The sequence below is a fragment of the Poromitra crassiceps genome, assembly GCF_964638095.1.
Source record: "Poromitra crassiceps genome assembly, chromosome: 17".
Lineage (NCBI taxonomy): Eukaryota > Metazoa > Chordata > Actinopteri > Beryciformes > Melamphaidae > Poromitra > Poromitra crassiceps.
The window spans coordinates 3833662-3849392 of NC_139635.1; the positions used below are offsets into that span (position 1 = coordinate 3833662).

A 15731-nucleotide genomic window follows, 5' to 3' on the forward strand; every position below is an offset into this window, starting at 1 on the left:
CTATCGGGAATATGGCAAATAGGCGAATCTCTCAAAATGTTGGCGTATCCCTTTAACAGCTGATACCAGTATCAGGTTTGTGTTTTCAGTTCAGTTCTGGACTCAGTTCAACAGAATCTGACAAGTCCTTTACTTCAGGTTTCACCAACAGAGGCAGTGAGGATAAAAATAAAATCTAAACATCTCAGAGGAGAGAAGGTGGAGCTGAATGTTGGTTTTTCAGCTGGTTTCAAAGACCACAGCAGGAAAATGCGAGAACCAATATTTTCTCTGACATTAAAGTCCCTGGAAACCAAAATCCACAAAAACGTTCTAACTATGTTATTTAGGGTCTTATGTTAGTAATTGTATGTCTCAGAAATTATTATACATTACTTTCAACCCAAAGCCTTAAAATCGACACTTTTCTACAAGATTCTACAAGGTACTTCCTCATTGAAGAGAGCAGTGCGCGAGGTGCTAAAATGCAGGAGCTTATGACGTCATAAGCTCTATATAACCTTTGTTGCTGTTGCAACCCGCAGTCCCGCACATTCTGCCTCCATCTCTCTTCAGAGTTCTAGTGGTCCCACACCTTTTTGCAGCTAGCTAACTACGCATTGCGTCAACACAAAGGCTCTTTTAAGAACCAACATCTATCTATCTATCTATCTATCTATCTGTCTATCTGTCTATCTGCGAGTTTATCGCTTAGACTCGTCGGCGGTGTGTAGGAACCTTGAGAGGGAGAGATATCTGCTCTGCCTGCGAGTGCACAGCGCTGCTGTGTGTGTCAGTGTGTGTGTGCGCGCGTGCAGACAGATAGACAGATGACCGTCAGTCAGTACGCTATGCGCGGAGCAATGCGCGAACACACACACACACACACACACACACACACCATCTCTCTCTCTCCCTCTCTCTCCCGGAGGAGAGGAGACGGTTTCCTCCGAGAGAGAAAGAGAGAGGGAAATTTCCCTGCTGCAGACGGGACACGCCCACACAGTCCGCGGGAGAAAATACACTCTAAAATATAATTGATTCTCATGACTTTTGCCATGACTGTCAAACCTAAATTTATATACTTTGCGACGTTCATCATCGTTCAAATTTGGCTGGTGGCTTATTAACATACATAGGCTCCTGTGATGTGATGAACTCAAAATGCTAAATAATAATAAAATATTTCTGGTTTCCAGGGACTTTAATGTGCATGCGAAACATCATTTAAATGGTCTGTTGAACAGTAACAGTGATCCTGACCTGAGAGTCTCCAGTCTACAGTGAGGACTCCGCAGTCCAGCTGAGAGCAGCTTCACGCCTGCATCTTGTAAGTCGTTGTTATTCAGGTCCAGCTCTGTCAGACTAGAGGACTGGGAGCTGAGAACTGAGGCCAGAGCTTCACAGCTTTTCTCTGACAGCTGGCAGACACTCAGCCTGCAGGACAAGAAGACATGTGGAAATGTTATTCTGTTATGTTTAATGTCAGCATTGTATTATTTCTACTGGCAGACTGTATTAATGAGCTTAACTGACCCTTATATTTAAAGCCCCCCTCCAGTCAGTTTTTCCTACCTGTATAACTGTTTGTGTTCTATGAAAATGCTGTATAAACACGTCATTATTTGCGCCAAAGAACTTACATTGATAAGAACCGAATGTTAATAGCTTGTTCTACTCATTATGCTAATGCAGCATAATCTTTGTCTGTTCTCTCTTTGCTCAACGCTTTGTCTGCGCCCAGAATGGAAATACCGGAAACAGTTATGCCGCCATGACAGTCAAGATTCAAGATTCAAGATTCAAGATTTTTATTGTCACTCCATGGTACAAGTATCATGTGTGAAATTCTTGTGCTGTGGACTCCGTTTACAACATAGTGCAAATATAGCAAGGCATATGAGTGCAAAAACAATAAGCAATAAGGCAATAAGCAATAAGCAATAAGCAATATGCAACAATAAGCAATAAGGCAGTATAGTGATAAGACAAGTCCGAGACAGTGGCATATTCACTGCACATAGGTGCACATGTCATGTGCATACATTAGACGTGCTTAGACATTTTAAATTCGACGTATTTGACATACAGGTGCAAATAGCATGTACCTTATTAGACATACAGTTAAACATTAGACATACGTAATGGTAGCAGCTGCAGTGCGGTACGGTACGGCTACTACACTATTTGTGTATGTTAAGGAGTCTCGTGGCCTGCGGAAAGAAACTGTTCCTCAAGCGATTTGTGCGTGCTTTTGGAACCCTGTATCTCCTCCCTGAGGGTAACAGGAAGAACAGGTTGTTGTGGGGATGGTTTGTGTCTTTGATGATCTTCAGGGACCTCCTGAGGCACCGCTGGTTATACAGTTCATGCAGTTCTGGCAACTCACATCCTGTTACGTGCTGGGCCGCGCGCCTCACCCTCCGTAGCGCCCTGCGGTCCATGGTGGTACAGTTCCCGTACCAGGTGGTGAAGCCGCCAGTCAGCAGGCTTTCAATGGTGCCTCTGTAGAAGTCCCTGAGGATTTCTTTCCTTAGCCCAAATTTCTTCAGGCGCTTGAGTCCGTGTATTCGCTGTTGGGCCTTTTTGACAACAGTGGCGGTGTGGCCGGCCCAAGTCAGGTCCTGGTGGATATTGACTTCCAGGTACTTGAAGCTATCCACCCTTTCCACCACTGTGCCGTTGATGGTGATTGGGGGGTGCGCCCCCCCCCCCCCCCCCCTCTCCTGTAGTCTACAATGATCTCCTTGGTCTTGGAGACGTTCAGAGAGAGGTGGTTGTCCTGGCACCATTGTTCCAGGGCCCCCACCTCCTCTCTGTAGGCCGTCTCGTCGCTCCCCGAGATCAGCCCCACGACTGCTGTGTCGTCTGCAAACTTCACGATGGTGTTAGAGGTTTGAGTCGCCACGCAGTCGTGGGTGTAGAGGTCGTACCAGAAGGGGCTGGAGACGCACCCCTGGCAGGTTGCCCACCCTCACCACCTGGCGGCGGTCTGTCAGGAAATCCAGGATCCAGTCGCACATTGCTGTGTTAAGTCCCAGGTCCTTGAGTTTGCATACCAGCCTGGAGGGTACTATGGTGTTGAATGCTGAGCTGTAGTCCACGAACAGCATTCTTACGTAGGTGTCCTTCCCCTCCAGGTGGGACAGGGCGGTGTGGAGCACGTGTGCTACTGCATCCGCTGTGCTCCTGTTGGGGCGGTATGCGAATTGTAGCGGGTCGTGGTCCGGGGGGGGGGGGGGGGGTGGGGGGGAGGAGGGGGGGGGGGGGGTGATGGGGGGGAGGAGAGGAGGAGAGGGGTGGGAGAGGAGGGGGGGAGGAGGGGAGGCGCTCTGGCAGAGGGGTCGAACCTGGCGTAGAACGCGTTGAGTTCGTCTGGCAGGGTGGGTGACTCGTTGTTGTTTTGCTGTTTTTCCCCTTTGAAGTCTGTGGCAGCGTGGAGGCCTCTCCACAGGTGTTTGGGGTTGTTGGAGTCCAGTTTTGCTTCCAGCTGCCTGCCATATTCTCTCCGAGCTCTTTTTAAAGTGGTTCGGGGGGCATATCTTGTTTGTTTGTATTCCTCTGGTGTTCCAGAGTTGAAGGCGGTGGTCCTGGCGTGGAGGGCTGCCCGGACGTCACTATTGATCCAGGGTTTCTGGTTTGGCATTATTTTGATTATTTTTTGGGGGATTATGTCCTCTGTGCATTTTTGAATGAAGCCTGTTACTGTGTCTGCGTATTCGTCCAGGTCTCTGAAAAACTTTAGTTTAGAGCCAACTAGACAACTAGATAACAGATATCAAAGCTGGTGGGCTTTATGGAAAGAGAGTGACTCGAACTGGTTAACAAGTCATTCAGTGGCATTTTATGCCCACATAACTAACATAGCTAACAGCTAGCTACCGCCAGAGGCTAATGCTAGCTATTTACTGTATAATGTACTGTATTATCTAATTCAATTCAAATCAATTCAATTCAGTTTTATTTATAGTGTAAAATCACCATGAGACATGGTCCCGAAACACTTTACAGTTTAAGAAAACATCATAAAACAGTACAATAATACATGATACAGTGCATGATCAGGTGGAAAATAAGTCAAGTAAAAGCAAACAGTATGAGAGCTACAATAAGAACAATAAGTTAAAATTAAAGGGAAGGGTGTTAAAACACAGGTAATAAATCAATCACAATGACAGAAATACTAATAAGACTATCTGTCTATCATGTGTCAGTCATCAGACCACTATAATGATAGAACGATATAATAACTGATGACATGATATGATATGAAATGCTATAATAATCTCATCACCCGTTTTTACCAACAGCTTATTTTTTGGACTTTGTGCACAAAATTAATACATTGGCTAACAGTGTGGCCAGGGGCGGAGCGACCCTATCAGCCCAGAGGGGGCGAAGCTCTTAGGGGGGCCCCATTAAAATTTTTTTTTTTTTTTTTTTTTTTTTTTTTTTTTTTTTTTTTTTTTTTGTTGAAGGCCAGGCCAGGCCGCAGGGCCGGTTCCAGAACAAGATGACTAGGGGTGCATCCTAGATAGGAAGGGGTGCAGATGCCCGGCCGAAGGCCGGGCCCACTCCGGTGGCCGGCCAAAGGCCGGCCGGCCGAAAAATTTGACATGTTATTTTACTAAAAATAATGCATTTGACCATCATTTCAAGTAGAATGATACCACCCAAGCAAGAATATTTCAAGTGTTTCAAGTGCTTTACTGAAATATTTGGACCATATAATGATAATACAATTATCTCAACCTTAAAAGGTTACATATAGGTGCCAAAAAGCCATAAAATCACATCAAAGAACAAAGAAAAACAACAACTATAATTCAAGTTTAAACAGTAAGTGTGCAGCTGTAGCATTTATACATTTTTTTACTTTTCAACTGAGCATGCAGACAAATAAGGGTGCAATGCATGCTTTTGCACCCCCGTAGAACCGGGCCTGCCAGGCCGCGAAGAAAAATGTGCCTTTTTTGCATGTTTGAATCGGTTTTAGCCATATTTAGTGGAATATCTCATTTTAAACACACCAATGTTATTGTCTATCGATTGAATTCCTCTCAGACTCACACCACTGACTTTATTAAATAAAGTCATTTTAAGTCACAACTGTAAAATAGCTGATAGCCCCTATATCCGAAAACACAATTTGTCACTCACTGAGCCAATATTATGTCCAAGAAAGACTACAGTGAAGCCACTTTACAGACAAGCTTGTTCTGAAGAAGAAAAATAAAAACACAGGTTGCCAGCCAGGTGGCCTGGCCTGCAAAAAAAAAAAAAAAAAAAAAAAAAAAAAAAAAAAAAATTTTTGATGGGCCCCCCTGACGAGTGGGCCCGTGGCGGCCGCACCCTCTGCCCCGGCGTACGCTCCGCTACTGAGTGTGGCTAATTAACAGACCAGGGGCCCTATCTTCCCAAAAGCGGTAATATAGCGTTTGCGCTCGCTTAACACCGTGCGCAATGCAAATTGGGGGCAGGCACAAGCGCATGCCTGTTATAATTATACTGGGCATAGGCGTGCCACATGCCAAAGCAGACGTTTCAGCGCTAAAATGTGGGGATAGATGGCATTATCCTCTCGTCAGCAGCGCGCAATTACTTTGCGCTAAGAGCTTTGAAAAGCACCTCTTAGCTGCTCTCCAGGCGCTAAAACACTCGCTGCGCTTGATCGCACCATAATCTCCGCGCTGTGCAGCGCAGAAACGTCATTACGCATGGACGTGCCACCCCAGGACATCAAATTCTGCTGCTAAAATTGGGTAACCAGCAGATTATTCGGTGAGGCAATCAACTATAATTCACTGAGAAACCTTTATCACATCGCAAGGAGGGGTTATGGTAAATGAATTGAGAAAACGTGTACATTGTAGCCTACTTGCAATAGGCTATTCACCTACTGCTCTCCCATAACCCGGAGGGTCGTTGGCACCACAGCCGATCTGTCACTCACAAGCTCTCACCATCTCTCTTTGTCCTCGGCACGAGTGAGTCCACTCTATTACGCATGGAGAGAATTACAGCATATTGCATGCCTCGCGCAAACAGCGATCGCAAGACGGGAATCTTCCCAGATTTTTTTGTATGCCATTTTTATCCCCCATTAGTGCTAATTTTAATTTATCTATCCTGGTTGCTGCTCCACCCTCTGCCGATCTGGGGAGAGCCGAAACTGGCTCCATGCTTCCTCCGAGACATGGGCAGTAGCCAGCCGCTTCTTTTCACCCAGACAGGGAAAGCTTCACCGGTAGGACATAGCACGTGGGAGGATCACGCTATTCCAACAAGTTTCCCTCCCTCCAAACAGGTGCCCCTAATGACCAGAGGAGGCACCACTTCAGCGACCAGGATATTGCATGTTTTGGTGAGGGGTTCCTATATGAAGGAAACCCCCAGGGGGCATGGGGAGAACATGCAAACTCGACACAGAAAGGCCATTTTGACGACCCCACCTGGGCGGTGGGCACTCGAGGACATGCGGACGGGCACGCACTCCTTTAGCGCTCACAGCGTCCCAGGTGGGAATCGAACCCAGGACCTTCTAGCTGTGAGGCGACAGCGCTTATCACTGCGCCACAGTGCACCCTGCGATATGGGAATCTGATTGGTTTTGATTGACGTAATGCCCAGCATTGCCTACCCACACCTGTGAATAATTCTGGTAGTTAAGACCGCCCAAATCCCGTTTGCGCAGGCATTTTGGGGGCGCAGATGATTTTGGCACGGCTCTAATTTGCGCCTGCGACACGTGCCGTGAACGTTTCCGCATTCCTGCCGAGAATTGCATCCCCAACATATTTCGGGGCTGTTTTAACTTAGAAATCAGGGAGGTCTACCCAGACAATTATATCACTTTTAAACGGTTACATTTCTGTATAAATCATTACAATATGCTGGTGGGGATGCTCCCGGGTGGGGGTGCAAAACTCAGCATAACACCTGTACAAATGCGCAAGGCAGACCGGTATCTTCCCTGCCTTAACAGGTGCGCAAGCATAAATAGGGGATATCGCCTGTACGAAGATAGGGCCCATCGTCATGACTCACCAACACATGAACTATCTTAAAAATGACAAAATACACTGGAGGGGCGGCTTTAATCTCATTAATATATTATTTCTATCATTTCTATCATTGAGGCTAACTAACCTTATATTTAATGTCATTACCTATTATGTCTACTGACCGACTGTATCGAAGGGATTTAATGCCATTACTGTACTTCTACTGACAGACTGTATTGATGAGGCTAACTGACCCTTATATTTAACATCATTATTGTATTATTTCTACTGACAGACTGTATTGATTAGGCTGACATTATATATAATGTTGATATTGTATTACTTCTACTGACAGACTGTATTGATTAGGCTAACTGACCCTTATATTTAATGCCATCATTGTATTATACTTCTACTGACAGACTGTATTGATGATGATGAGGCTAACTGACCTTATATTTAATGTCATTATTGTATTACCTCTACTGACAGACTGCATTGATGAGGCTAACTGACCCTTATATTTAATGTCATTAAAAACGATTTCCTCTGGTGTGATATTTATTCCCCACTCACTGTGTCATCAATACTGCATCACATACATGCAAATAAATCCAGGCAGAGTCCAGGTGTAACATCAATGATTGTATTGTATAATGTTTTTCTGGCAGGGGGTTACAGAGCAGGCAGACAGGACAAATAGGCTACATATTGATGTTGCTTTGACTGATGGTTAACATGCTTTGTTTACAAGAACGCATGACAATCAGATCAAACAAAGGGATTTGAGGGGGCGCGCAAACACAGCAGCCGCCTCCTCCTCTCCATTCAGGGTGTGTTACGCGCGCCCCCGCGTATCCAAGCACCTTATGACACCTGGATTGCGCGGGTGCGCATTGGAGAGCCGCGGGAGAAGGGCAATCAGCGCTGACGCGCATTGAATAGCCGCGGGAGAAGGGCAATCAGCGCTGACGCGCATTGGATAGCCGCGGAGAAAGCTGACTGAATGGATGAATTCTTCACAGCCGCCCCCAGATTAGCTGGCTAAGATGTTAGTCAAGGTCGAGGTGGTGCCACAGCAGAGTTGTCATCTTCCGGAATAGCTGGCAACTGGATCAGCCTCGCTACAGGCCTCAGGTAGGTTTTGCCCTTTACCATGACCTCAGCAGTCCGGACCCGTTGGTCTCTACTCCGGATTATCTTGGTGATCCGCCCCACGGGCCAAAGAGCTCGAGGCAATTGAGGGTCTATGATCATGACCACCTTGTCCTCTGCCAAGTCTTCCACAGGTACCTTCCATTTTCTGTGCTCCTGTAGAGTGGGAAGATAGCGTCTGATGAACTGCGCCCAGAAATGGTCGGCCACGATTTGGCAGTGACGCCAGCGGCGCATGGTGAGTGGTTCCGGGGCATAGATCGCTTGAGGTAGAGAGGCATCCCGCCGCCCCATGAGGAGCATATTGGGGGTTACGGGGTCTGGATCGGCCACATCCGATGACACGTAACCCAGGGGCTTGGTATTAAGGATGCCTTCAACCTCTATTAGTAGCGTCAACAGGAAGTCCTCCGAAACGGTTAGACCTTTGACCACTACTTGAAGGGCTGCTTTGGTTGACCGGATCTCACGCTCCCATGCACCTCCGAAGTGTGGAGCATTAGGAGGATTGAGCTTGAATTTGATCTGGTATGGCCGGAGTTGTTCTTGGAGCTGCTCATCCATGGCAACAAAAGCCTCACGTAGCTCTCTCTGGGCTCCTCTGAAGTTGGTTCCTCTGTCCGACAGGATTTCATGTGGCGTTCCTCTTCTTGGGATAAATCTCCGTAGGGACAGTAGGAAGGCATCCACGTTCAGGCCATTCAGTAGATCCAGGTGGACAGCTCGAGTGGTCATGCACTTATAGATGATCCCCCAGCGCTTTTCCAGACGTCTACCGATCTTCACAGTGAGTGGCCCGAAGCAGTCCACTCCTGTGGAGTAAAAAGGCAGCTGGTATAGGCGGAGCCGTGATGGAGGTAAGTCTGCCATCAAAGGAACACGGGGCTCTGCTTTCCACCTCTGGCAATCGGTGCAGCTCCTCTGGTGTTTCTTCACAGCCTGTCTCCCTCTCAAAATCCAGTACTGCCGACGCAGTTCGGCAAAGACCCGGTCAGCTCCTGGATGGAGAAGGCGACGGTCTGTGTCCTGGATGAGGAGTTTGGAGACAGGGTGTTGAGGATCCAATACGATAGGATGCACATCAAGAGGGCAGATGGTGTCAAGATTCCTCAGACGACCTCCAACTCGAAGCAGATGCGTGGAAGGATCAAAGAAAGGAGCCAGGGAACTGATTCGGCTACTCGTAGGGATAGCCTGACCAGCCTTGAGGGCTTTTACCTCTTCAGGAAAGGTCTCCTCCTGGCTGGTGCGTAGCAGACACCTCTCAGCTTCCTTAAAGTCAGAGTCAGCAGAATCAGGACTACCTTCGGCCGCCCCCTGTAGGACCTTGTGCATTTCCAACACGAGCTCTTTCCAGTTGCTGTACTGTGAAGAATCTGGCAGCTGTTGTAAACAGGTAAGACTGCAGAAGGTGGACCTTTTCAGCTCGGTGATCTCCTCCTTTCCAGGAACATGCAGGACTGGCCACCGATCCGAGGGACCTTGGAGGAAGAGGGGACCGCATCTCCAACGGCTTGATGTTGCTAGCTCGGCTAATGTCTTGCCGCGAGTGATGTCGTCGGCCGGGTTGCTTGCAGAGTCTACGTACCTCCATGCTTGTGAATTGGTGAGCTCTTGTATCTCCGCAACTCGGGTGCCTACAAATACTTTGTAGCGACAAGACTCAGAGTTGAGCCAGTGCAGAACAGTGGAAGAGTCGGTCCACAAGTAGGTGCACTGTAATGCCAGCGTGAGTTCTCGCTCCAGAAGGGAGGCCAACTGAGCTCCGGTGAGGGCTGCACATAGCTCAAGACATGGGATAGAGAGCTGCTTCTTTGGAGCTACTCTGGAACGAGCCATCACAAATGAGGTACTGACCTTGCCCGCCGTCTGGACAGAGAGGTATGCAACACAGCCGTATGCCACCTCAGATGCATCACAGAAGACATGCAGATCATACACTGTGTTTTCTTCTGAGAGTGGTGGAGGAAAGTAGGATCGCGGTAGTGTGATGGCTGTGAGGTCAGGCAGTTCATGTTCCCAAGATTCCCAGATGGTGAGAAGATCAGGGGGAATGTTGGGGTCATCCCAGCCACGTTTCTTGGCCCACAGCTGTTGTACAATGACCTTGGCCCGGGTGGTAAAAGGGATGATATAGCCGAGAGGATCGTATTGGCTGGCAAGGACCTTGTAGATATGCCGCAGTGTGGTCGGATGACTCTCAGGGGACCGGTTCTTGTACCCAAGGACATCCAGAAGGCAGTTCCAACGTAGGCCAAGAGCTGGCTCCTGGGGATCAGTGTGGTTCTGCATGAGCCACAACTCCGTAGCAGCCGACCTTGCGGTGGAGGGCAGATGAGCAACCACTGTAGGTTGGTTACTTGCCCACTGACGGATGTCGAACCCTCCGGAGGCGAGAAGCGGCCGCATCCTGTCAATCAGGTCCTTGGCAGCCTGAGATGTCGAAAGACTCTGGAGGCAATTGTCAACGTAAAAGCTCTGCTCCAATGAAGACAAGATGTCCTCATTGCCTTCCTGGTTCTTTCTGACATGCCTTTGGAGTGCGAAGGTGGCACAACATGGACTGCATGTGGTGCCAAAGGGCAAGACCTGCCACTGATAGACATCGGGTTCCCGGTCACCCTCCATATTCCTCCATATGAAACGTAGAAGCGGTTGGTCCTCTGGGAGGAGACGAACCTGGTGGAACATTGCCCGGATGTCCCCACTGACTGCTACGGCATATTGGCGGAACCGTAGGAGGACACCGAGCAATGAGGGACCCAATGGAGGGCCAGGCAGCAGCTGGTCATTCAATGACAAGCCTTGATATCGGAAGGAGCAGTTAAAGACCAGACGGTCCTTGTCATTGTGGTGGACAAGATGATGTGGAATGAACCAGGATTCAGACGTCCGGTCTTCAGCTCCAGGCTCCAGCTTTACCACACATCCGCCATCCACCAGTTTCTGTACCTCTTGGTTGTAGATCTGGGCCTTTCTCAGATCACGTGTCAGTCGAGTCTCTGTGCCCTTGAGTTGTGGCATAACAGCTTGCTTCCTGGCCCTCAGAAGAGGGGCTCCCTTTACACACAGGAGTGGTGTGGCATAATGCGGGGTACCTTCAGTTAGGACGAGCGTAGTTTTTGCCTCAAGTGTAGCAATTGCTTCCTGATCCTGACGGGACCTCATGATCAGTTTCTCACTTCTGTAAGGGAGGATATCGAGCTGCCATAGCTTCGCCACATGATGATAAACGTCATCTGGAGTTGGTTGCAGAGTGGTGAAGAGACATTGCTTCATCTCTGCTGGATGGGGAGTGAGACCATCAGGGCCCTGGAGTGTCCAACCGAGCTGCGTTCGAACAGCTGCCGGAGTGCCAGCGGAGCCAAACCTGACTGGCTCTCGGGCAGCAATCAGGTGTATGTGGTCTGATCCGATCAAAAGCAGAGGGTGTACCTTCTCGAATGCGTGGAAAGGGATACCTCTCAGGTGCCTGTAACGTCTCTGTATGGCTGAGATCGGGTACGACTGGTCGGCAAGGGCTAGTGGCTCAGCGGTAAATGCCCCTTGGATGCTGTATGTCTTGTCAGGGCTGAAGAGTGGGGAGACCTCAAAGTCCACCGACTGTCCGCTGAGGTTTACTACATCTTGACGTACGGTCTGGAGTGCCAGATGTTCCCTTCTGCCCTGTAGCTGCAGTTGAGTGACTGCTGCAGAGAGGATTTTGGTACGTTGGGCCCCGTCATCAAGGATTGCAAAGGTCTGGAGAGAGTTCTGTTTACTCCTGAGCAGTACCGGCACAACCTTCAGGTACACCCTACCAGTTTGCACAGGGTGAGGCACGTACACCTTGTTGAGTGGAGTGACGAGGTAGATGCTGGACTTGGCTATGCTGTGCAGCACTCGGAGATGGACCTTGTTACACTCGCTGCAAGGCTTTCGCAGAGTGCAGTCGTCGACTCCGTGGGTTGTGCGGCCACATTTTTGGCATCGCTTGCCATCCGCAATCCACTTGGAGATCTGCTCAGGAGTCCTCCTAATTATCTCGGAGCACTGAGACAGGTAGTGTTCGACACTACCACAGAAAAGGCAGACCCGGTTGCGAGTTTGGAACATTGTATGTGGTTTGCCCCTAGCGTCTGCTGCTCTGGGTTTGTCCATTGCCTTTGCCGGTCTCTCTGAGCCATGATATATGGAGGTCGGTTGACTAGACGGCTTTGTGGATCCCCTCTCCCGACGTGGCCCTGGCTGCGGCTTCTCTGATTGGTAACGCTGAGCCATCCTGAAGGAGAGACGTTGGGCTTCAGCCTTAACTTTGAGCCAGCCTGCCAGATCCTGGAGATTATAGGGATTTAGGCAACATGTGTCCAGTCGACCCCGGACTTGGAGATGTTCAATGAAATTGTCTCTGTAGTGCCTAGGAATCTTACTCAGCAGACGATCCACATGGCCAGTACAAGCGAGCTCAGTTCCATCTGGGCCCTCCAACGAGGTCAGCATCCCAACCAGAAGGTCAACACGGAGTGAACAGGTCTGGAAAGCCTTGGTATCGCCGCTCCGGATGTCCGGAATGTTCATTATAGAGGCGATCTCACTTTGGGCTAGCTGGTGAGGTTGCCCGTACTGACGTTGGAGGGCGGTCATAGCGGCAGTATAGGGTTGGGGGTAATGCCGGTATGCCTGTGCTATCAACCGGGCTTCTTCCAGCATAAGATGCTCCATGAGGACTCTATACTTATACTGTTCTGAGAGCTCCGTATGTGGATTCAACAGATGATCCAAGGCCATCTTAAGATCAGTGAATTCACGTTCACTGTCATGGATCATGTTTGGCAGGACAGGCACTGGCACAGGCTGCAGATGAGTCTGATGTGGATATGTAGGAGACTGATGGAACTGAGGCACGTAGGAAGCCTGAGAAGTCAGGTCAGGTGCATAACGGGCCTGAGAAGTCGGCTGAGGCATGTAGCTGGCCTGAGAAGCTGGCTGAGGCACGTAGCTGGGCTGAGAAGCTGGCTGAGGCACGTAGCTGGGCTGAGAAGCTGGCTGAGGCATGTGGAAAGCCTGAGAAGCTGGCTGAGGCATGTGGAAAGCCTGAGAGGCTGGCTGAGGCATGTAGCTGGCCTGAGAAGCTGGCTGAGGCATGTGGAAAGCCTGAGAAGCTGGCTGAGGCATGTGGAAAGCCTGAGAAGCTGGGTGAGGCGTGTAGCTGGCCTGAGAAGCTGGCTGAGGCACGTAGCTGGGCCGAGAAGCTGGCTGAGGCATGTGGAAAGCCTGTGAAGCTAGCTGAGGCATGTAGCTGGCCTGAGAAGCTGGCTGCGGCACGTAGCTAGGCTGAGAAGCTGGCTGAGGCACATGGCTGGGCTGAGAAGCTGGCTGAGGCATGTGGAAAGCCTGTGAAGCTAGCTGAAGCATGTAGCTGGCCTGAGAAGCTGGCTGAGGCACATGGCTGGGCTGAGAAGCTAGCTGAGGCATGTAGCTGGCCTGAGAAGCTGGCTGCGGCACGTAGCTGGGCTGAGAAGCTGGCTGAGGCACATGGCTGGGCTGAGAAGCTAGCCGAGGCACATGGCTGGGCTGAGAAGCTGGCTGAGGCATGTGGAAAGCCTGTGAAGCTAGCTGAGGCATGTAGCTGGCCTGAGAAGCTGGCTGCGGCACGTAGCTGGGCTGAGAAGCTGGCTGAGGCATGTGGAAAGCCTGAGAAGCTGGCTGAGGCATGTAGCTGGGCTGAGAAGCTGGCTGCGGCACGTAGCTGGGCTGAGAAGCTGGCTGAGGCATGTGGAAAGCCTGTGAAGCTAGCTGAGGCATGTCGCTGGCCTGAGAAGCTGGCTGAGGCATGTGGAAAGCCTGAGAAGCTGGCTGCGGCACGTAGCTGGGCTGAGAAGCTGGCTGAGGTACATGGCTGGGCTGAGAAGCTAGCTGAGGCATGTAGCTGGCCTGAGAAGCTGGCTGCGGCACGTAGCTGGGCTGAGAAGCTGGCTGAGGCATGTGGAAAGCCTGAGAAATCGGCTGAGGTGCATAGGAGGCCGAAGTGTAGTGCTGTGTCGACCACACCGGCTGCACAATAGCTGAAGAGGTGCTTAATTGTGATCGCTGGATAGATGCAGCAGGCAGACCAGTGTAGGAAGATACTATAGAGCCCACAGAAGAAGATGGTTGCAGCCAGTGGGCTAATTCCTGCACCGGTTGATTCCCTGCGGCTGGGAAATGTATGGCCTCGCTGCTGTCCCCATTGGTCTGCTGAGGCTGCGCGTGAAGAGACCTGGACTTGGTATTAGTCAATGTTGAAGCATAGTCCTGCATCCCATCGCCTGTTAGAAGTGAAGCGGGTGGTTGCTGTCCCGCTGCCGCTATGGTGGAGTCATATTGAAGCTGGAGCGGATTCACCGGTAGACTGTGCTGTGGCGTTGGTTGATGGCTACTCAAAGGATAGGGTGCAGGTAGTGCAGTAGACCAACTTGGTAACAATGGAGTCATTATTGAATGAATTGGTGGCGATGTTGGATAATGAGCACCATACCATCCAGATGATCGAGAAGGTACTGCCACAGTGCTCTTCACAGGGGTTGACCTGGCCAAGGCTGTGAATTTTATAGCTGGGAGGCCAGGTACTGGGTCTTGATGCACCAGGTGTTGGTCGTATTGGTCTCTGTCCTCTGATTCAGACCCACTGCAATCCAGCTCATGAACTGGGCTGAAGAGGGGGTGTGTAATATCTCGATAGCTGCCTATCGTCAGTCCCGCCAGCCTGCTGCCAAGGTCTTCGTAGCTCTTTCGTCTCATCAGCCCGTCATCAGACTGTGGTGGTGCTGTGGCCCCTACTAGCTGAGCAGATAGGACAGCAGGCTCGGCCTGGCCCTGAAGAGCCATTGACTGCTCCATTCGCTGTAGCTGTAGTTGTGCCTGATGTAACCCCTCTGCTGCTGTACATGGTGGGTGCCTTGGGGATGCAGAAGCACTATTATCCTTATCTGCCATAATGATGTTTTGAGAGATTGATTAGAATAGTACGTAGTGCTTTGAATATCCAGTGGGTGCTAGGATCCGGCTCGAAGGACCATAAAAACGATTTCCTCTGGTGTGATATTTATTCCCCACTCACTGTGTCATCAATACTGCATCACATACATGCAAATAAATCCAGGCAGAGTCCAGGTGTAACATCAATGATTGTATTGTATAATGTTTTTCTGGCAGGGGGTTACAGAGCAGGCAGACAGGACAAATAGGCTACATATTGATGTTGCTTTGACTGATGGTTAACATGCTTTGTTTACAAGAACGCATGACAATCAGATCAAACAAAGGGATTTGAGGGGGTGCGCAAACACAGCAGCCGCCTCCTCCTCTCCATTCAGGGTGTGTTACGCGCGCCCCCGCGTATCCAAGCACCTTATGACACCTGGATTGCGCGGGTGCGCATTGGAGAGCCGCGGGAGAAGGGCAATCAGCGCTGACGCGCATTGAATAGCCGCGGGAGAAGGGCAATCAGCGCTGACGCGCATTGGATAGCCGCGGAGAAAGCTGACTGAATGGATGAATTCTTCACAGTCATTATTGTATTACTTCTACTGACAGACTGTATTGATGAGGCTAACTGACATTATATATAATGTC

At 49.9% G+C, this 15731-nt stretch overlaps 1 protein-coding gene across 1 annotated transcript in view; it reads right to left on the reverse strand.

Moving 5' to 3' along the window:
* The window catches only part of LOC310792011 (uncharacterized protein), a gene marked incomplete at its 5' end in the record, with an annotated part of 67032 nt that overhangs the window by 38171 nt on the left and 13130 nt on the right, over positions 1-15731 (reverse strand). Inside the window, one exon of the mRNA XM_083653693.1 lies at positions 1243-1416. Within this exon, the coding sequence (XP_083509819.1) occupies positions 1243-1416 (174 nt within the window). The remainder of the gene's footprint in view (positions 1-1242; positions 1417-15731) is intronic.